General features: G+C 42.8%; 1 protein-coding gene across 1 annotated transcript in view; it reads left to right on the forward strand.

Annotated features, from left to right (window-relative positions):
- Nucleotides 1–22,874, forward strand: part of LOC138681694 (adenylosuccinate synthetase isozyme 2) — an 80,355-nt gene that overhangs the window by 31,094 nt on the left and 26,387 nt on the right. The window contains exons 6-7 of the mRNA XM_069769456.1: nt 7,474–7,581; nt 11,739–11,820. Coding sequence (XP_069625557.1) covers nt 7,474–7,581; nt 11,739–11,820 — 190 coding nt within the window. The remainder of the gene's footprint in view (nt 1–7,473; nt 7,582–11,738; nt 11,821–22,874) is intronic.

The following is a 22,874-nucleotide window of genomic DNA, read 5'->3' on the forward strand; positions in this document are numbered from 1 at the left end:
AATATACATCTTATTACTTCTACCCAAGTGCATGACCTTACATTTATCCCCATTAAAGTTCATTTGCCATTTATCAGCCCAAGCTTCTAGTTTACATAAATCATCCTGTAATATAAAATTGTCCTCCTCTGTATTGATTACCCTGCAGAGTTTAGTGTCATCTGCAAATATTGAAATTCTGCTCTGAATGCCCCCTACAAGGTCATTAATAAAATATGTTAAAAAGAGGGCCCAATACTGACCCCTGTGGTACCCCACTGCTAACCGCTACCCAGTCCGAGTGTGCTCCATTAATAACCACCCTTTGTTTCCTATCCCTGAGCCAGCTCTCAACCCACTTACACATATTCTCCCCTATCCCCATTTTATTTATCAACTTTTAGTGTGGCACCGTATCAAAAGCTTTTGAAAAATCCATATACACTACGTCCACTGGGTTCCCTTGGTCCAGTCTGGAACTTACCTCTTCATAGAAGCTGATCAGATTAGTCTGACAGGAACGGTTCCTAGTAAACCCGTGCTGATACTGGGTCATGAGGATATTCCTCTTCAGATACTCCAGTATAGCATCCCTTAGAATGCCCTCCAGGATTTTACCCACAGTAGAGGTTAAGCTTACTGGCCTATAATTTCCGAGTTCAGTTTTTGTCCCCTTTTTGAATATTGGCACCACATTTGCTATACACCAGTCCTGTGGTACAGACCCTGTTATTATGGAGTTTTTAAAGGGACTCTGTCACCTGAATTTGGAGGGAACAATCTTCAGCCATAGAGGCGGGGTTTTCGGGTGTTTGATTCACCCTTTCCTTACCCACCAGCTGCATGCTGGCTGCAATATTGGATTGAAGTTCATTCTCTGTCCTCCGTAGTACATGCCTGTCCCTAGCTTAGAGCCTGTAGCCAACTGAGAAGTCGGCCCAGTTCTCCAGGAACCCAAACCCCTCCTTCCTACACCAATTCTTGAGCCACTTATTAACCTCCCTAATCTCCCGTTGCCTCTCTGGCATGGCACGTGGTACAGGCAGTATTTCGGAAAATACCACGTTGTAGGTCCTTTCTTTCAGCTTGCGGCCTAATTCCCTGAAATCATCTTTAAGGACCTTCCACCTACCTCTAACTTTGTCATTTGTGCCAATGTGCACCATGACCGCTGGGTCCTCACCAGCCCCTCCCAGTAATCTGTCAACCCTATCAGCGATGTGTTGGACTCGAGCGCCAGGTAGGCAGCACACCGATCGACGATCCCTGTCTTTGTGACAGATTGCCCTATCTGTTCCCCTAATAATTGAGTCCCCCACTACCAGCACCAGTCTGGCCTGCACTGCTCTCCTATTTCCCTCCTTACTGGAGCAGTCACTCCTCTGGCTTTCAGAGGACATGCCTTGCTGCAGCAGTGCTACCCCTGTACTGGCACCCCCCCTCATCTGCCAACTTGGCAAACTTATTGGGGTGTACCAGATCAAGACTAGCCTCCCTGGCACTCTTCCCTCTACCCGGCCTTCTAACTGTCACTAACTGTGCTAATTTTAAGGGATGTTTGTACTTTCTAAGGAAAAAAACCGAGACTGGCTACTCTCCTAGCAGAAGCCTGTGGATGTAGCCCAGGTCACTCTAGAGGCCTGGCTGGTTCTGAAAGATGTCTGCGCTGTTCAGAATATACAGGGTGCTGAAACCTGTGATTGGCTGCAGCAAGCCAGTTGACTAAAACTGCGCATTATAACATGGTTCTCTGATACTCATTTGACTCCTGTAACTAATTTAAGAAAAGCGTGTCTTCGGAGAACCATTCGATGATGCACTGTTCTAGACACCTGACTGCAATATCTCTCCATTACTTCTGAACAGAGCAGTCATCCCTTCCTAAGCAGGTGTAGACCTCTGGAGCAGCCTGGGCTGGATCCACAGGACTACTAATAGGTGAGCATGCCTCATATACAGCTGGTGAAATAAGTATTTGAACACTTAACAAATTTTCTAAGTAATTATATTATTATTAACTTAAGGTGCTATTGGCATGAAATTCCCACCAGATGTCAATAACAAACCATCCAATCCACAGTCAACGAAATCAAACCATAGAAGTCCATAAATTGATAAATGGTGTAATAATGAGAAATGACACAGGGAAAAATTATTGAACACATGAAGAAAGAGGTGGAAATTGCCATGGAAAGTCAAGACCGCAGCTGAAATACACTCGAGCATAAGCCGACCCGAGTAGAAGCCGACCCCCTACTTTTGCCACAAAAAACTGGGAAAACTTATTGACTCGAGTATAAGCCTAGGGTGGAAAATGCAGCAGCTACCGGTGAATTTCAAAAATAAAAATAGATGCTCCATACCGTTCATTATTGCCCCATAAGATGCTCCATATAAAGCTGTCCCATATATAATGCTCCATATTGTTCATTATTGCCCCATAGATGCTCCATATAAAGCTGTGCCATATATAATGCTCCATATTGTTCATTATTGCCCCATAGATGCTCCTTATAAAGCTCTGCCATATAGTGGTCTGCACCGTTCATTTGTTCCCCATAGATGCTCCTTATAAAGCTCTGCCATATAGTGCTCTGCACCGTTCATTTGTGCCCCATAGATGCTCCTTATAAAGCTCTGCCATATAGTGCTCTGCACCGTTCATTTGTGCCCCATAGATGCTCCTTATAAAGCTGTGCTACCGGTATATATAATGCTGCAATAAAAAAAAAATGCCATACGCCCCTCTCTTGCTTGCAGCTCCCGGCGTTTCGTTCCGGTGTCTCTCCGCACTGACTGATCAGGCAGAGGGCGGCGCGCACACTATATGCGTCATCGTGCCCTCTGACCTGCACAGTGTGGAACGGGGACAGGTGACTATGCGATACTTACCTGCTCCCGGCGTCCCGCTCCTTCTCCCGCACAGCTGGTCTTCGGGTGCCGCAGCTTCTTTCTCTATCAGCGGTCACCGTTACCGCTGATTAGAGAAATGAATATGTGGCTCCACCCCTGGGAAAAAATAATAAATTACTGATAGGGGTTTGTTATAAATCTCCAAAAATAATGGAAGCAATGGAGAATATCCTCGTAAAGCAAATAGATGAAGCTGCGACTCAAGGAAAAGTCATTACTATGGGGGACTTCAACTACCCTGAAATAGATTGGGGAATAGAAACCTGCAGTTCCAGCAAAGGTAATCAGTTTTTGACAATTATGAGAGACAATTACCTTTCACAACTGGTTCAGGACCCAACAAGAAGGGGGGCACTGCTAGACCTAATATTAACCAACAGGCCAGACCGCATATCAAATATAAGGGTTGGGGGTCACTTGGGAAATAGCGATCACAAAATAATAAGTTTTCAAGTATCCTTTAAAAAGATGTGTAGTAGAGGGGTTACAAGGACACTAAACTTCAGGAGAGCAAATTTCCAACGGATGAGAGAGGATCTTGGTGCAATTAACTGGGACGATATCCTGAGACACAAAAATACACAAAGAAAATGGGAGACGTTTATTAGCATCCTGGATAGGACCTGTGCACAGTATATACCGTATGGGAATAAACATACTAGAAATAGGAGGAAACCAATATGGCTAAATAGAGCTGTAAGGGGCGCAATAAGTGACAAAAAGAAAGCATTTAGAGAATTAAAGGAAGTAGGTAGTGAGGAGGCATTAAATAAATACAGAAAATTAAATAAATTCTGTAAAAAGCAAATCAAGGCAGCAAAGATTGAGACAGAGAGACTCATTGCCAGAGAGAGTAAAAATAATCCTAAAATATTCTTTAACTACATAAATAGTAAGAAACTAAAAAATGATAGTGTTGGCCCCCTTAAAAATAGTCTGGGTGAGATGGTGGATGAGGATGAGGAAAAAGCCAATATGCTAAATGACTTTTTTTCATCAGTATTTACACAAGAAAATCCCATGGCAGACAAAATGTCTAGTGATAAAAATTCCCAATTAAATGTCACCTGCTTAACCCAGCAGGAAGTGCGGCGGCGTCTAAAAATCACTAAAATTGACAAATCTCCGGACCCGGATGGGATACACCCTCGAGTACTGCAGGAATTAAGTACAGTCATTGATAGACCATTATTTTTAATCTTTAAAGACTCCATAATAACAGGGTCTGTGCCACAGGACTGGCGTATAGCAAATGTGGTGCCAATATTCAAAAAGGGGACAAAAACTGAACTCGGAAATTATAGGCCAGTAAGCTTAACCTCTACTGTGGGTAAAATACTGGAGGGCATTCTAAGGGATGCTATACTGGAGTATCTGAAGAGGAATAACCTCATGACCCAGTATCAGCACGGGTTTACTAGGGACCGTTCATGTCAGACTAATTTGATCAGTTTCTATGAAGAGGTAAGTTCCAGATTGGACCAAGGGAACCCAGTGGATGTAGTGTATATGGACTTTTCAAAAGCTTTTGATACGGTGCCACACAAAAGGTTGATACATAAAATGAGAATAATGGGGATAGGGGAAAATATGTGCAAGTGGGTTGAGAGCTGGCTCAGGGATAGGAAACAAAGGGTGGTTATTAATGGAGCACACTCGGACTGGGTAGCGGTTAGCAGTGGGGTGCCACAGGGGTCAGTATTGGGCCCTCTTCTTTTTAACATATTTATTAATGACCTTGTAGGGGGCATTCAGAGTAGAATTTCAATATTTGCAGATGACACTAAACTCTGCAGGGTAATCAATACAGAGGAGGACAATTTTATATTACAGGATGATTTATGTAAACTAGAAGCTTGGGCTGATAAATGGCAAATGAGCTTTAATGGGGATAAATGTAAGGTCATGCACTTGGGTAGAAGAAATAAGATGTATAATTATGTGCTTAATTCTAAAACTCTGGGCAAAACCGTCAATGAAAAAGACCTGGGTGTATGGGTGGATGACAAACTTAAATTCAGTGGCCAGTGTCAGGCAGCTGCTACAAAGGCAAATAAAATAATGGGATGCATTAAAAGAGGCATAGATGCTCATGAGGAGAACATAATTTTACCTCTATACAAGTCACTAGTTCGACCACACTTAGAATACTGTGCACAGTTCTGGTCTCCGGTGTTTAAGAAAGACATAGCTGAACTGGAGCGGGTGCAGAGAAGAGCGACCAAGGTTATTAGAGGACTGGGGGGTCTGCAATACCAAGATAGGTTATTACACTTGGGGCTATTTAGTTTGGAAAAACGAAGACTAAGGGGTGATCTTATTTTAATGTATAAATATATGAGGGGACAGTACAAAGACCTTTCTGATGATCTTTTTAATCATAGACCTGAAACAGGGACAAGGGGGCATCCTCTGCGGTTGGAGGAGAAAAGGTTTAAGCATAATAACAGACGCGGATTCTTTACTGTAAGAGCAGTGAGACTATGGAACTCTCTGCCGTATGATGTTGTAATGAGTGATTCATTACTAACATTTAAGAGGGGACTGGATACCTTTCTGGAAAAGTATAATGTTACAGGGTATATACACTAGATTCCTTGATAGGGCGTTGATCCAGGGAACTAGTCTGATTGCCGTATGTGGAGTCGGGAAGGAATTTTTTTCCCCAATGTGGAGCTTACTCTTTGCACATGGGGTTTTTTTGCCTTCCTCTGGATCAACATGTTAGGTTAGGCTATGGGTTGAACTAGATGGACATATAGTCTTCCTTCAACCTTAATAACTATGGGAGTGGAGTCCATATTCATTTCTCTAATGAGCGGTCCCACGTGACCGCTGAACAGGGGAAGAGCTGCAGCACCTGAAGACCGTTGGACGGCAGGGGGAGTGCCAGGAACGCCGGGACTAGGTAAGTATGCCTCAGCGCCCTTTCCCCCTCACCTGCTGACCCCACCGCTACCGTGACTCGAGTACAAGCCGAGAGGGGCACTTTCAGCCCAAAAATTTGGGCTGAAAATCTCGGCTTATACTCGAGTATATACTGTAATTAGAAAGCAATCCTGCTATTTAGTAATGGATATCATCTGGTTCAACTGATGGCCTATAAAAGGGTGTCTCATTACCAAGGTGTCACACAAGAAACCTCTCAAGATGGGTAAAACGAGTAAGCTTTCTCAAGACCTTTGCGACCTATATTCCAAAATATAGTGCTGGCTACTGAAGATGGCTACTGAAGAATTTCTAAACTACTCAAGGTTCCAGTGAGCACTGTTGGCCATAATCTAGAAGTGGAAAGAACATAATTTCACCATAAACAGACCACTAACAGGTGCTCCTCACAAGATTTCGGACAGAGAAGGGAAAATAATTATCAGATGAATTCTCCAGAAGCCAATATGACCACATGTGGAGAGCTACATAAATACCTGGAGTCAGAGGGTACAATTGTTTCAAAGAAAACAAAAAGTAATGCACTCAATCTCTATGCCCTGTATGCCACTCACCATGCTTAACAAAAAGCATGTTCAACCGCATTTTAAATTTGCTCCGCAATAGTTAGACAACCCTCTGGCAGAATATACTCCGATGAAACCAAAATTGAACTCTTTGCATGCCATAATACACACCATGATTGGGGGCCAAAAGGCACCCCCAAGACACCATACCAACAGTGAAGTTCGTATATGGGAACATGGTGTGCAGTTGTTTTTCAGCATACGTCACTGGCAAACTTCGTGATTGAAGGAAAGGTGAAATGGCCAAAAGTACGGAGACATTCCTCATAAAAATCTGCTACCATCTACCAGGATAATGCAGATGAAACAGGGTTTTACATTTCAGCAAGACAATGATCCCAAACGCAGCCAAGAAAGCTGTCAATTGGCTCGGGCATTCTAGCAGCTTTATTTTCGTTCTCTGAAACCAATCACCTGACCCGAATCCAATAGAAGATTTATGGAAAGAACTAAAGCTCATTGTGTTTAGAAGAACCACAGAACCTTCAGGATTTGAAGTGTTTGTGTGGAACAAGGGGCCAAAATCTCACCTGAGCAATGCATGCAACTAGTTTCTTTGTACAGGAGGTGTCTTGAAGCTGTTACCACCAACAAAGGCTTTTGTACAAAGTGTTACTTTTCAGTAAGTGTGTTCAATATTTTTTCCCTGTATAACCTCTCATTATTACGCAACTAAATTTATGGACATCATCCATGGTTTGATTTTTTTTTCTTTTGCCTACGTGTGTTGGATGGGTTGTCTTGTCACCGATATCTGGTGAGAATTCCATGTCAATTGCTCATTTAGAAATATATGTATTTAGAAGATTGTTTTATTCAATGCTTATTGCATATTCAGTGTGTCCTGATTCCCCATGTGCACCATAAAAATGCAATTTAATTTGGTCCCACGCTGTATTTACATGAGGCTAGTCCAGATTAATTTGTGAAACGTATCACGGCAGAAAAAGGTATTTGCTGGGACACTAAAAAACTGGTGACTGGTTCTCTTCAAAGAAAATTACAGGTCAATGTATTTATAAACAAAGGCATTACAAACTCTTATTATAAATTTTATTTATTACAGTTTGGGAACCACAAAGAAAGGAATTGGACCAGTGTATTCTTCAAAAGCTGCCAGAAGTGGCCTTAGAATGTGTGATCTTGTTTCAGATTTTAGTGAATTTTCTAAAAGGTTTGTACTGCATGTTGAACCACATTGTGCATTTCATGAGCCTGTCTCACAAAGCTGTAACCTGTAAGAAATCCAGCACATAGATATCAGCACTTAAAGAAAGAAAAAAAAAAAAAAAAAGGAAAATATAAGTTAGCGATCATGGGTAAAGAAAGCTCCACAAGTATCTGAATTTCATGGAATGCTATTTTGCATGACTCGTAATACCAGTATTATATGCTAAAGAGGCTAACTTACATGACTTTGTGCACTGCTATGACAAAACGGATCTGCACCCTAATGTATTTACTGCTGTTTGCAAAATTTGTGACCAGCGCAAAATTTATTTTTCAAAGTTTGCTCCCTTAGTGTGTTTTTTTTTTTTTTTTTTTTTTTTTAACCTCTGTTAGTGCAATGTTTCTGTGGTTATTGTAGTACAATTATAAACCTTTCAGAAGTTAAGCTTGATGCATTTGGTTAATAAAAGTTCATGTAAAGACTCAAAATTTACAGTTCTAACCTTTTTGTTTTTCAAGACTTCTGCCACGATATGAAGCAAGCCGTGGAGAATTGCAGAAGTTTTGAAAAACGAAGGTCAACACCATCAATATTGAATCTTTACATACACTTAGTTTATGTTAATACAAGTTTAAAACCTTATGAGATGCTTATAATTGTAGTTTAGTAGCTATAGAAACATTTGACTAAAGGTTTAAAAAAAAAAAAAAAAAAAAAAAAAAAAACAACCCTGAAGCGGTAAACTTGTTGAAAACTAGACTTTTTCGGTCTCAAAAGTTCCAAGCTGAATAACCTCAAGCAAATCTTCACAACTCAAAATAAGTATTTCAGCTTATATTTATTATTTTCCTTATGAGCCATAGTAATGAGATGTTAGAAATCTTCTCTTGCTTTTGATTGACTTAACACTACCAGTTTTGTGATTAGTCATTAACTTCTTGCAGTTGTAATAGTTAAAAGGGATCGCTCAGTAGGATCAACCCTCCTAAGCCGTCTGTGTGGGCCTGTTGGTCATAAGACGCTTAATAAAATGATACCTTGATGAATACAAACAGGTGAATTCTTCCAGAGCAATCCACATTTTTCTTATATCTAAATGAGCTATTAAGATCTATGGGGGGACACTGATCTGCATAAGACTCTGCCTCTAGAGCTTGTGCTAAATTAAAGGGGACTTTACTGGTGTGATTTGTAATGGTTTCCATTGTTACCAGTGGATATGTAATGGCCGCTTTCTGGTCTCCTGATCTCACTGCAGATCTGTGTGTGATTATACCTGACACATCTGTAGTTTCTTCTCCGCTTCCGGCTCACAGGGTGTAATATCGTTGCATTAATTGGAGCTCAGAGAGCTTCACCAAATGTATTTTTAAGAAAACAAAATTCACTCTACTTGTTAGTTCCATGTCACTCCTCCTTTATTTTACCATAAACTCTGAAGGCAGATTCTCAGCAGATCAGTGTCCGGCCTATAGATCTTAACTAGAGATGGGCAAACCCGAACAGTAAAGTTCGGTGTCCATACTGAAGACCTACTGTTCGGGCACGGACACCGAACACAGACTTCACCAGGAAGTCCGTGTTACTGTTGGGGTTCGGCTGCCCAAACACCGGGTGTTTGGCGCGCTGTCATGTGCATGGCAGCGTGGCAAACACCACTTCTGATCGGTGGGGAAATCGTCCCTGCCGGTCAGAGAGCCACGGTTCCCACACTTTCAAATGACAGGGGGTCACTTGTGTCAGCTGATGGGAATACACCTAAAATCAGCTGCCACTAATAACAGCGAGCGCAGGAGCGGCGGATGGGAGTACTCATCTGCTGCTCCTATGCTGTAAATAAATAATAATAAAAAAAAAAGGGCGTGGGTTCCCCTGTATTTTTGCTAACCAGCCAGGCAAAACTCACAGCTCGGGGCTGTAACCCTCAGCTGTCAGCTTCAGCAAGGTTGGTTATCAAGAATAGTGGGCTCCTCACGCTGTTTTTAAAATTATTTAAATAAAATAATAAATTTAAAAAAAAGTGTGGGGTCCCCCCCCATTTTTGTCAACCAACCTTGCTAAAGCAGACAGTTGGGGGCTAGTATTCTCAGGCTGGTAAGGGGCAATAGATATTGCCACCGCCTAAAAAATAGTAGCCCACAGCTGCCCAGAAAAGGCAAATCTATTAGATGCTCTAATTGTGGTGCTTTGCCCAGCTCTTCCCACTTGGGCTGTAGTGGTGGCAAGTGGGGTTCATATTTGTGGGGTTGATGTCACCTTTGTATTGTCCGGTGACATCAAGTCCACGGCTTAGTAATGGAGAGGCGTCTATAAGACACCTATCCATTACTAGTCCTATAGTTGCATGGTAAATAAAGACACGGCCAGAATAAAGTCCATCATTTTAAATAAGACTAAACCGTTTTCCATTTTTATTTAAAAGCCTAATTCCAGCGAAGCCCTCTTTCTCCTGTAATAAAAGTAAAATAAAAAAACAATATACCATACCTGTCCATGACCTCTGTGACATCTCCACTAGCACCATGAGAGTTTTTCTCACGGTGGTAGCGGGGATCTCACCTAGGCCACTGCAGTTCAGCCCGGCTGGAAATGGAGCCTCAGTGACTGGATGTAACCTCAATGACGTCACCACCGGTCTCTGAGGCTGCATTCCCAGCAGCTCATTCACTAGTGGTTTTCAACCTCGACGGTCGCATCTTGGCACCGTCCAGGTTGAAAAATGTTTATCCCCCCAGACATGGATTACGGCATGGAACAGAACGACAGACAGGTATGGTATATTGTTGTTTTTGTTGCGGTCTTTATTTACCATACAACTATAGGATTAGTAATGGATAGATGTCTTATCTTCAAGTGAATGTTGTTCGGGTACTGTTCTGGTACTTGAACTGAACTTTTTGTAACTGTTCGGCCGGACCCGAACATCCGGGTGTCTGCCCAGGTCTAATATTAACCTCTCATGTACATACAAGAACATCCTTTTAATGGCTGCCGGGGACCAAGCCACACTGTGCACTGATTGTACAAGCGAGGTCCCCGTCTGCTGACACTAACCATGGCAGAAACTTACACGCATTTGGAGCTCAGAATAGGGATGGAAGCATCAGAATCCAAAGGGATATAGTGTTGGAATACGTGGGTGGTGAAGGGTCTACTGGCGGGGTAATTTTCACTCTTTATAGACTTGCTGCATACACTCCTTTTGGGATTTCCGATAAAGGCGAGAGCGAAGTGGGAGAGAGATGTGGGCCCAATGGAGAATGAAACTTGGGAGTCTGTTCCACGGCTGTCACTAAATGAACCGTATAGACTGTCACAGCTCTATATAATACACATAGTCTATAAATCTCCGGAGGTATTGTATAAGGCAGGTTTGCGTGAGGACTCTGAATGCCCGAGGTGTAAGTCTACAGATGCTGGTATATTTCATATGATGTGGACGTGTCCGAGACTGGCTGCGGTTTGGTTGGTGGTTTTGAGACCCGATGGTGTGCTTGTTGGGATACGTAGATGAGATTGGAGTGGAGAACACCCTGAAGATAGCTATCGCCAGTTTGCTGTATATGGCCCGAAATGTTATAGCACGAAATTGGATTAAGGACCAACTGCCTACAAGAAGAGAATTCCTCCAGTATGTGAAACAGGGCCTAATATTGGAAAGGGGGATTTATAAGAAAAGAGGGAAAATAGAAATGTTTGATAAATTGTGGTCTTCGTGGCTTGAAATGGGATAAACTCGCTACAGGAGTCGGGGGAGGCAAGGACCTGAGTTGGTGAACACAAAATATGAGGCCTGCAGTCTTAAATGAGAGGATAGTCATTCTATATTGTTGATGATCAAGCTATTAAGAGGTGAGCTGTCGTACTGGGTGGGGGTGGGATAAGTTGGGGATGGTGGGGTTTGGTTTTTGGGGAAAAACGTTTGTATTGAAAATAAGAATGCAATATGTAAGCTATGATATTCGTAATAAAAATTTATTTGAATTAGAACCATGGCAGAGACTTGGCAGTCACTGGGCGGAAAGAAGCTGCTGGCATTTCAGAGACAAACATACATGGCTGAGATCATACATGCATCACCTGTCATGTTCCCTTTTAATTATTTTTTTTACAAGTTTTTGGTAATGAGGTGTTTTTTGTTTTTTCTCGCCTTTTGATAGATTTGAAGTTCTGGCTAAGCAGTACAAATCTATGTACCCTTCATTAGAAATCAACATTGAAGGAGAACTTAACAAGCTTAAGGTATTTCAGTTTTCTCTGATATAGCTTGTTAAAACTTTCATGATGTCTAATACCAATATGTTTATAAGTAAAATAAAATGCAACAAGGGTAATGCTGTAGATAAGCCCCCGATGTAACCTGAAGGATAAGAAAAACAAGTTAGATTATACTCACCCAGGGGCGGTCTGGTCCGATGGGCATCGTGGTCCGGGTCCAGTGCCTTCAATCTTCATAAGATGACGTCAAATTCTTTGCTTCCTGCCACGGCTCCAGTGCAGGTGTACTTTATCTGCCCCGATGAGGGTAGAGCAAAGTACTGCAGTGCGCAGGCACTGGGCACCTCTGACCTTTCCCGGCGCCTGCGCACTGCAGTACTTTGCTCTGCCCTCAACAGGGCAGACAAAGTACGCCTGCGCAGGAGCCGCGACAGGAAGCAAAGAGGACGTCATTGTATGAAGATGGGAGGCGCCCATCGGACTGGACCGCGGATTTCTGGCAGAAATGTCTGGTTTTTGTCAGGAAATATCTGCAAGAAATCCTGAACATGTGCGCATGCCCTTTAACTTCCTAACAAAAGTGCTTTGAAAAAATATGCAGATGTAAAGTAGACACATGGGAAATTGTATTTATTAATCATTTTGTACAGCATGACTATTTATGGATTTATTTATTTATGGATTTAAAGATTGAAAGTATAAAAACTGATTTATTTATCTTTTGCCAAAATCGCATCACTTTCCTAAAGTACAATATGTCGCAAAAAAAAAAGAAAAAACAATCTCTGAAACACTGGGATCCATTGACGCATTCCAGAGTAATTACGACATAATGGGACACTGGTCAGATTTTAAAAAAACTTGGCTTGGTCATTAAGGTAAAAATTAGCTCTGTCACGAATAGGTTAAGGATATAAAAATGTTAAGTTTTGAAAACTGTGAAATTTGTCAAAATTCTTATATTTTCATAAACTGAAAATATTTGAATTAAATTTACCACTAATATAAAGTACAATGTGTCACGAAAAAAACTTTTAACAATCACTGGGATTCGATGAAGCGAATGTTAACCCTTTCACGACCTATAACGTGTGTGTATTTACATCATAGGTCGTGTCACTTCCATTCCATGCGGGCTCCAGCGCTGAGCCCGCATGTTTTCTTGCAAATGACAGCTGATTTGTTGTCATGTACCTCTAACAGATGCGGGTGGAATAGCGATCCACCCGCAGCTGTTAACATGTTAAATGCTGCTGTCAATCTCCGACAACGGCATTTAACATGGCCGCACCGGAAGTGTCACTAATCCCGCCCATCGGCGCTCATGTCACATGACCGCAGGGTGCTAATGGGCTGGCATGACAACCTGGGGTCTGCCAGAGACCCCTGTGGTTGTCATTACTATAATGCTATGAGCGCTGCCCTGCGACCAGTACTCATAGTAGATAATCATTTTAGCTATATATAGCAGGGCTGAAGCCTTGCTATGTGTAGCACAAGCGATCTCGCAGCTTCTAGTCTCCTATTGACCCCTTTCTGACATCAGATGTAGTAATCCGTTCATGTGCCCTCTGCCTATTTGACCAGGGACGGATTATTACGTCTGCGCGATTGCCCGTGCACACAGGGGATGTGCAGGCGATTGCCGCCGGGTGTCGGCTGATTCTGCCATTTGACACCCGGCACTTTAACCCCCAAAATGCTGCAATCGAACACTATCGCAGCATTCCGGGATCCGTCAGCCCCTCTGCCTTTGGATCTGAGACCCTGATCATTGCCATGGTGATCCGATGTCGTCATGACTAGTGATGAGCGAGTATACTCGTTGGTCGGGTATTTTCGGGTATTTGTGACTTCTCGGAGATTAAGGCTATGTGCACACGTTCAGGATTTCTCGCAGAAAATTCCTGAGAAAAATCGGACATTTTCTGCAAGAAATCTGCAAGAAAACCGCATGCGTTTTTGCCGCGTTTTTTTCCGGACACTTCCCAATGCATTTTGTAGTGGGAAATCCGCAAAAAAAACGCAAAATTAATGAACATGCTGCGTTTTTTACCGCGATGCCTTTTTTTCGCAGAAAAAAACGCATCATGTGCACAAAACATGCGGAATTCATTCTAAATGATGGGATGCTTATTGTATGCGTTTTTTTTTTGCGGTTTTATAGTGTTATCGGGAAAAACCGCGAAAAAAACGCAACGTGTGCACACAGCCTTAGTTTTCCTTGCCTCAGCTGCATGATTTGCGGCTACTAGACAGCTTGGTTACATGTTGGAATTCCCTAGTAACCAGGCAACCCACACATGTACTCAGGCTGGCTAGTAGCTGTAAATCATGCAGCTGTGTCAACAAAAACTAAATCTCCGAGCAGTCACAAATACTCGGAGACCACCCGAGCAACGAGTACACTCTCTCATCACTAGTCATGACTACATCCGGGTCACCCCAGTGCATGATGAGCAAGTTTTGTCTCGGTGCAGAGCTGACCGTTTCTACAGCATGGGGATGCTGCTGCATCTTCATGCTGCAGAAGTGATCAGTCTGCAAAAAAATTGTCTCATAGTGGGACAAAGTTAGAAAAAAGTGAAAAAAAACAATGTTTTTAAATTATAAAATATATTTAAAAAAAAAATCAAGATACTGTATCTCTAAATAATTTTTTTTAAAAAGTATAAACAATAAAAGTACACATCTTGTATGGTATTGCAACGGCCCGACCTATAAAACTGTGCCACTAATTTAACCCCTAGTCAAAAAGCAATGCTTTTTCATACTGCTGAACAAATAGTGGAATAAAATGCGATCAAAAAGACTAATCTGAATAAACGTGAATGTGGCTGAAAACGTCATCTTGTCCAGCAAAAAACAAGCTGCCATACAGCTCCATCAGAGGAAAAATAAAAAAATATAGCTCAAAATAAAGCAATGCAAAAATAATTATTTCCAGGTCACCACCTGACTGCACCATGGAGGACGTCCTTCTTATCCATAGTGGGACAGGTAACCACGAGAGTTTAAAAGGACCTTCCCCCTACCACCCTTCAGTGTTTTTCCTGTCCCACTGCGGATATGAACGACGAGAGATCTGACCGTCCTGAGCAGATGGTGGGGGGGGAGGGGGGGGGTTTGGCCTCTTCTTCCTTCCCACCTCAAGAACTGCTAGCTGACTACCTCAGCAGTACCAGTGTAGCGCTGCTCCTGGTTACAGGGTTCCTGAAGGGGCTCTCGACCCTTGACGATGCCCCAGATGTACTTGAACCCGGGGTCACCTCTGTGGAGTCAGAGCTTCACACGGATCCTGGGGGAGAAGGAAGGTGCCGCAGATTATCTCAGCAGGGACGCGTTCTGGGCCCAACAAGTGTGGCTGCAACATCCACATCCGGGTCGCGGCTACCACATGCGTCACGGCTGATGTGCGCGTCACTTCCGGGTTGTGGCCGCCAGCATGGGGGCAGCGTCTCCTCCTCTCCTACTCTTCTGAATGGTACTTCGAGAGGATAGTTCTGGGGCAGGTCACACTCCGCCAGGTGGCACCGCATATATGAAAGGTAAAGAGTGTGTGGTACTGTCCTGTCCTAATTTAAAGGAGCAGTATGGAGGAGACAACTAAACCTGTTATGGTGCAGGAGAGCCAGGCGCATGTAAGTACCCAGTTAGAGGTTCCCTTCAGTACCTCAGCGGGATACAGTCCCTTGAGACTTCTTACTTTATGTATTATAGGGACTTTCCACCGTAATCAAAAACAATAAGAAGTCAGGAAAATATAAGAAGTGCCCTATTTGCGCTGCAAGGCCTAAGGACTCTTGGCAGAAATCTCTCTGCGAGACATGCACAAGCCGGATTGTGGGGGAGGAGCAGGCTTCACTCATGACCAACATGAGGGCTATTGTCAGAGAGGAGGTGCAGGCCTCGATATCTGGTCTGGTATTCCCCCAGCCCTTGCAGTCAGACCCCTAGGGATCCAGAAAAAGACCGAGAGAGATCTGTCATCTGAAGAGAGCCTTTCCGAATCGGATCTGGAAGAGGAGGAGATAAGCAGAGATCTTCCAGAGAAATGGAAGAAATATTTGTTTTCATGTGGGGACATAAATGAACTCATGGGGGCAGTAAGACAGCCTATGCAGATTGAAGAGCCCTCAACCACTCCGTCAATTCAGGATGAGATGTTTGGGGGGGCTACGTTCTCAGACCTGAAAGGTCATCCCAGTGAACTCCCCATTCTTCTAAAATCATTGAACGAATATGGAAGAGGCAGAAAAGACTATCGATTTCTAGAAACTTTAGGCTTTGCCTGCCGTTCGATCATGAGGAGATCAACAACTGAGAGGATGTTCCCAAAATAGACATTCCGCTAGCCAAAGTATCTAAAAGAACAGCCATTCCCTTTGAGGACTCCTCTAACCTGAAGGAGCCTATGGATCGCAAGGCAGATGGACTCTTGAAAAGAGCCTGGGAAAGTTCAGCTGTCATCCTTACAGATATAGCAGCAAGATCTGTAGCGCGTGCTATGCATCTGTAGCGCGTGCTATGCATTTGTAGGTAGATGATTTGAAAGAACAGCTGTCAGCCAGAACTCCTAGAGAGTCCATCCTAAGATCCCTTCCCCTACTAAAGCTGGCAACTGGTTTTCTAGCAGACGCTACTGCGGAGTCTGTTAGATTCACGGCTAGGGGTCAGTCCTTGTCCAATGCAGCCAGAAGAGCCATCTGACTAAAAAACTGGTCAGGGGATATACGTTCTAAAAATAAGCTATGCTCTAGCCCTTTCTTAGGCGGAAGGGTCTTTTGGTCCCATCATAAATGATATTTTAAAGAAAGCCTCAGATGAAAAGAAGGGGTTTCCAGAGGAAAAACTTAAATAGTACCAGCCATTTCGTAGACCCTATTATAGCCAGAGATCGGACTAAAGGGGGAAGGGGAAGCAAGGGAGATGGAGCTATCCCAAAGGGGGAGAAAGTAGAAACAAAAATAGAGATTTGGGTTTCTCCGCCTCAAGATCTGGGCTCCGACTCAAATGACACCATCAGAGTAAGGGGGGGGGGGGCGTCTATCCAAATACCTGGAAGAATGGCAGAAAATTTCCAGAAGTCCTTGGATACTTCAGGTTATCTCTCAGGGGTACAGAATAGAATTCGACTCCCTACCCCCAGAAAGATATATTTTTTTTTTTTGTATCTAACACCCATCTTTTTCAGCCTCCCCTACATGGTCAGACATTCAGGACCTCCTACAGGTGGCAGCAGTCATGCTGGTACCCCCCTCAAGAAGTTGGCAAAGGACATTACTCGGGACTCCTCCATAAAAAAGCCTTCTGGGGAATCCAGAACAATAATAAACCTCAGACCCTTAAACAGATGGTTAGGGTACAAGAGGTTCAAAATGGAATCTATAAGATCCACAATTCCCCTCTTAGAAAAAGAGAGGTGGTAATGTGCGCTTTAGACTTAAAAAGTGCATATTACCACTTGCCAATTTTTTCTGAGATAACTTCTGGTGATCTGATTTGCGGTGGAGAAAGAAGGAAGTGTCTACCACTATCAGTTTTGCTGCCTCCCATTTGGCTTGGCAACAGCCCCCAGAATATTCACAAAGCTCATGGTAGAAGTGGTAGCTTATTTAAGAAATTGAAACATCACGATATTCCCTTATTTAGATGATTTCTTAATAGTGGCAGATTCTGTAAGTCAGATCAGAATCGACTGTCAGTCAGTGGTCTCTCCTTAACGAGTTGTGCAGACGATCATATAATCTAGCGGAGGATCTAGAGATTGGTAATCTTTGGCTGAAAAGTGCCTTTCTAGTAGCCATCACGTCGGCTAAGAGTCTGGGGGAGCTTCAGGCCCTATCCATTCAAAACCCCTATTTACAGGTGTTCGATGATAGGCTGGTCTTGAGACTTGATCCAGATTTTCTCTCCAAAGTTGTCTCAGATTCAAATTTGAATCAGGAGGTGGTGGTTCCCTCATTTTGTCAGCTCCCTAAAAACCAAAAAAAGTTTCTACCATAACTTAGATGTTAGAGAGACAGTACTCAGATTCTTGGAAGCAACTTTGGCCTGGAGACAAGACCATAATCTGTTTGTCCTTTAAAGGGGTCCAAATAAGGGGAGAAAGGCATCAAAATCAAACATTTCAAGATGGATCAGATCCACAATTAACCTAGCTTATGAGGCACAGGGAGAGAGTCCCCCAGACAGTCTTAACGCTCATTCATCCGAGCAATAGCCGCTTCATGGGCAGAGAAAGGGGGGCTTTGGCAGAGCATATCTGTAGGGCTGCATCCTGGTCTAGTCTCAGTACCTTCTCTAATCATTACAAACTAGATGTAGTGTCGTCTCAATTAGCATTTGGCAGGAAGGTGCTTCAGGCAGTAGTCCCACCCTAAGACCAATCTCCCTTGGTACTGCTCCATGGTGCTGTCAGGTGGTGACCTGGAAAATGGTAATTAGACCTACCAGTAATTGTATTTCCAGGAATCCATCCTGACAGCACTGTTAGTTCCCTCCCTATTGCAAGAGCACTTCATACTTATGTAATGTAACATTTGTATAAAAAATGTTTGTGTTCCAATAAATTCTCTTTTTGCATCCATCCAGATGTGTTACTTTGGAAAATCACTGAAGGGTGGTAGGGGGAGGGTCCTTCTTAACTCTCGTGGTTTCCTGTCCCACTATGGATAAGGAGGACATCATCCATGGTGCTGTGAGGATGGATTCCTGGAAATACAATTACCGGTAGGTCTAATTACCGTTTTTATTCTATAAAAGTGCCAAGACCTAAAGAAAAAACTATAAATGAGTTATCGCCGTAATCATACCGACCCGAAGAATAAAACTGCTTATCAATTTTTACCACACATGGAACGGCATAACCCCCACCACCCCCAAAATAAATTCCTGAATTGCTGGTTTTCGTTCATTCTGCCTCCCAAAAATCAGAATAGAAAGCAATAAAAAAAAAAAAAAAAATGCCCGAAGATGGTACCAATGAAAACATCAACTCGTCACGCAAGAAACAAGATCTAACATTACTCTGTGGGCCAAAATATGGAAAAATTATAGCTCTCAAAATGTGGTGATGCAAAAACTATTTTTTGCAATAAAACGCGTCTTTTGGGCTTCTTTTAACACTTGGCGTTTTTTTGTGGCCCCAATAGATTTCTATGGGGCCGCCAAAATTCATTGGAGCGCCATACGCCGTGAGGGCCGTATTTATGGCCGTGAAAAATATCGAGCCTGCTCAATATTTTTCACGGCTTACGGACACGGCCCCCATTGATTTTCAATGGGGCTGCAAAAACAACGGAATCTTGTTTTTGCGGTGAACCGTGAAGACCGTATTTTCAGATCACCGTTTTTTTTCCCTACTATTCTAAACCAGAAAAACGGCGATCCACAATATTATAAACTGGCTGCAAAAAACACAGCAAGTGTAAAAGAAGCCTTAGTGTGTGACAGCAGCTGAACATAGAAACCTCATGATAGTGAATGGATCCCTCAAGGCTTTCATCTGAATCAAGTCACTCAGAGATTTAGTGGAAACTCCAAAGTACCGTATACTAGAGTATAAGCCGAGAATTTCAGCCCATTTTTTTAGGCTGAAATTGCCCCTCTCGGCTTATACTCGAGTCATACCTAGGGGTCAGCAGGGGAGGTGGAGTGGCAGCTGTCTAAGCATACTCACCTGCTCCTGGTGCGGTCCCTGGTTCCCCCGGCGCCGGCAGCTTCTTCCTGTAGTGAGCGGTCACATGGTGTACTGCTCATTACAGTAATGAATATGGACTCCACTTCCATAGGGGTGGAGCCGCATATTCATTACTCTAATGAGCGGTACCATGTGACCGCTCACTACAGGAAGAAGCTGCCGGGGAAGCAGGGACCGCAACAGGAGCAGGTGAGTATAAGCAGTGCGAGATATTCACCTGCTCCCCGTTGTACCGTCGGCGCCCCTGTCTCTTCTGCATCCTCTGCAGTGACGCTCAGGTCAGAGGGCGCGGTGATGCGATTAGTGCGCGCCGCCCTCTGCCTGAACAGTCAGTGCAGATGATGGGGAAGACAGAGCAGCAGTCGGCACTGGAACGTGGAGCAGGTGAATATAGCAAGTGGCGGGGGCCTGAGCGACGAGAGGTATGTGTGTTTTTTTTTTTTTAATCACAGCAACAGCTCACGGGGCAAATGTCTGTATGGAGAATCTTATGGGGCCATAATCAGCATTTTGTGCAGCATTATATGGGGTGTATTTTGTATGGAGCATCTTATGGGGCCCTTCATGATTTGTATGGAGCATTATATGGGGCTCCTGATTCAATATGGGTATTCAAAAACACTTAACCTACTGATGTCTCAATTTTACTTTTATGGGTATCTATTTTTATTTTTGACATTTACCGGTAGCTGCTGCATTTTCCATCCTAGGCTTATAGTCGAGTCATTAAGTTTCCCAGTTTTTTGTGGCAAAATTAGGGGTCTCGGCTTATACTCTGGTCTGCTTATACTCGAGTATATACGGTAAGTGGTCAGTGTAGAGCGCCGGATAAATGTGATCCCAAACGTTATTTAAAATGTTCCCATTAAAAGCTTCAACTAAGTCCACAAAAAAAGCAAGTCCCCACTCAGGTCCATCATCTGTTAACGGAAATATAGGGGCTTCCACGTTACTTGTAGCACAAAGGCTCTGGAAAAGCGAAATGGCTCCTCACCCGCCAAAAGAAATTTGGCAAATTCTGCGCTCCCAAATCCAAATGCCCCCCTTCTCCACCTAAAACACATATTGCGTCCACAGTTGGCATTTCGTAAGCGATCAGAGCCCACCTAACTTATGGGTGCATGCCTCCGAAAGCACTGGTTGGGTATAACGTACTGGTCACTGCAGCAGCAGTTTGCAATTTTCACTCTGCAACATCCACTGCTGCTTGTTTCTGGAAAATACCCATGAAGTGAAAATAATCACTACATCTGTAGATAAATTCCCCAAGGGGTATAATTTCCCAAATGGGGTCACTTTTGGGGGGATTCTGCTCTTTGAGCAATTAGGGGCTCTGTTAATGGAGTCCGCAAACTTTTCTAGGAAAATCTGCGCACCAGCAGGCAAATAGCGCTCCGTTCCTCCTGAGTCTCTCCGTATGGTTTAGTAGCCACATATGGGGTATTACCACGTTCAGTAGAAATTGTGGGACAAATTATGGTGCCATTTTACCCACTTCTTGTGTTAAAATGTAAAATCTGGAGCTAAAACTAAATTTTGGCAGTAAAAAGGTAGTTATTTTTTTTCATTGCCCAATGGTATAAAATTCTGTGACACACTTGTGGTGTCAATATGATCACTGCACCCCTAGATAAATTCATTGAGAGGTGTAGTTTGTAAGATGGGGTCACTTATGGGGGAATTCTGCTGTTCTGGCATCTAATGGGCTCTCCCAGTGGGTCATGGCACCTGCAAACCATAACAGTAAAATCTGCCGCTCCTTGTCGTGATTTGCACTGTGCCTGAAAAAAATATTTCTCAATTACATTATTGGCGAACTCAAGAAAAAATGGACCTCAGTTTGTTGTAAAAAAAATAAAAATAAATAATGTCCTATTAGCCCTTAGAAAAGTTGAAACTTGCGGCTAAAACATTATGGGAAAAATGATTTTATTTTCACGGCTCAACGTTATAAACTTCGGTGAAGCACCTGGGGGATCAAAGTGCTCTCCACGCATTTAAATACATTCCTTGAGGGGTATAGTTTCCAAAATGGGGTCAATTGTGGGGGTTTCCACTGTTTTGACACATCAGGCGCTCTCCAAATGGAACATGACGTCCGCTAATGATTTCAGGAAATTTTACATTCAAAAGGTAAAATGGCGCTCCTTCCCTTTCGAGCTCTGCCGTGCCCCCAAACAGTAGTTTTCTTCCTAATGTTTGGTATTGGCAGGCTCAGGAGAAATTGAACCATAATTGTATGGTGCAATTTCTCCTGTTACCCTTATGAAAATGCAATATTTTGTGCTTAAAACATTTGTGGGAAAAATTTTATTTTTACCACTCAATGTTATAAACTTCTGTGAAGCACCTGAGGTGTCACATGTGGGGGATTTTCACTGTTGCACATCAGCGGCTCTCCAAACGCAGCATGGCGTCCGTCAATTGTTCCAGCAATTTTGCATTCAAAAAGTCAAATGGCGCTCCTTCCTTTCAGAGCTCTGTTGTGCACCCAAACAGTGGTTTTCCCCCACATATGGGGTATCGGCATTCTCGGGAGAAACTGCACAACAAATTTTGGGGTCCATTTATTTTTTTTTCATGTTAACTTTTTCAAATCCAATTTTTCTTTTTTTTTTTACCTCAATTTTTTGTGGAAAAAAAAGTTACCGTAAATGTTAATTTAAAAAAAAAAAAAAAAAAATTCCTGTGAAGCGCCTGGAGGGTTAATAAACTTCTTGAATGTGGTTTTGAGCACCTTGACGGGTGTAGATTTTAGAATGGGGTCACTGTTAGCCTGAGTGGTCTATATGACAGATACCTATGTGCACATGTTTCGGAAAGTGGGCATAATTTTCCTGAGAAAATCCTGACTGCGGTACATTCGCAGGAAATCCGCATGCGTATTTTTTGAGTTTCTCACATTTTTTGCGTGGATTTTTTGCGTTTTTTTTTTTCCGGAGCTTCCCAATGCAATAAATAATGGGAAATCCCCAAAATTAATGAACATGCTGCGTTTTTTTCCGCATTGCGTTTTTATCGTGGAAAAAAGCGCAACATGTGCACAAAAAAATGCTGAATGCATTAAAAATGATGGGATGACTTCAAATGTGATGTGGTCAATTAAAAAAAAAAAAAAGTTGGAAAAAACGAAAAATCACTAGTCCACTTTTAACCCTTATAACTTCCTAACAAAAAAAATTTAGTTTCCAGAATTGTGCTGATCTAAAGCAGACATGTGGAAAGTGTTGTTTATTAACAATTGTGTGACATATCTCTGTGATTTAAGGGCATGAAAATTCAAAGTTGGAAAATTGCTACATTTTCTGCAAATTTCCAATTTTTTCCCAAATAAACGCAAGTCATGCCAAAGAAATTTTCCCACCATCATGAAGTA

This window comes from Ranitomeya imitator, chromosome 5 (genome assembly GCF_032444005.1).
Source record: "Ranitomeya imitator isolate aRanImi1 chromosome 5, aRanImi1.pri, whole genome shotgun sequence".
Taxonomy (NCBI): Eukaryota; Metazoa; Chordata; class Amphibia; order Anura; family Dendrobatidae; genus Ranitomeya; species Ranitomeya imitator.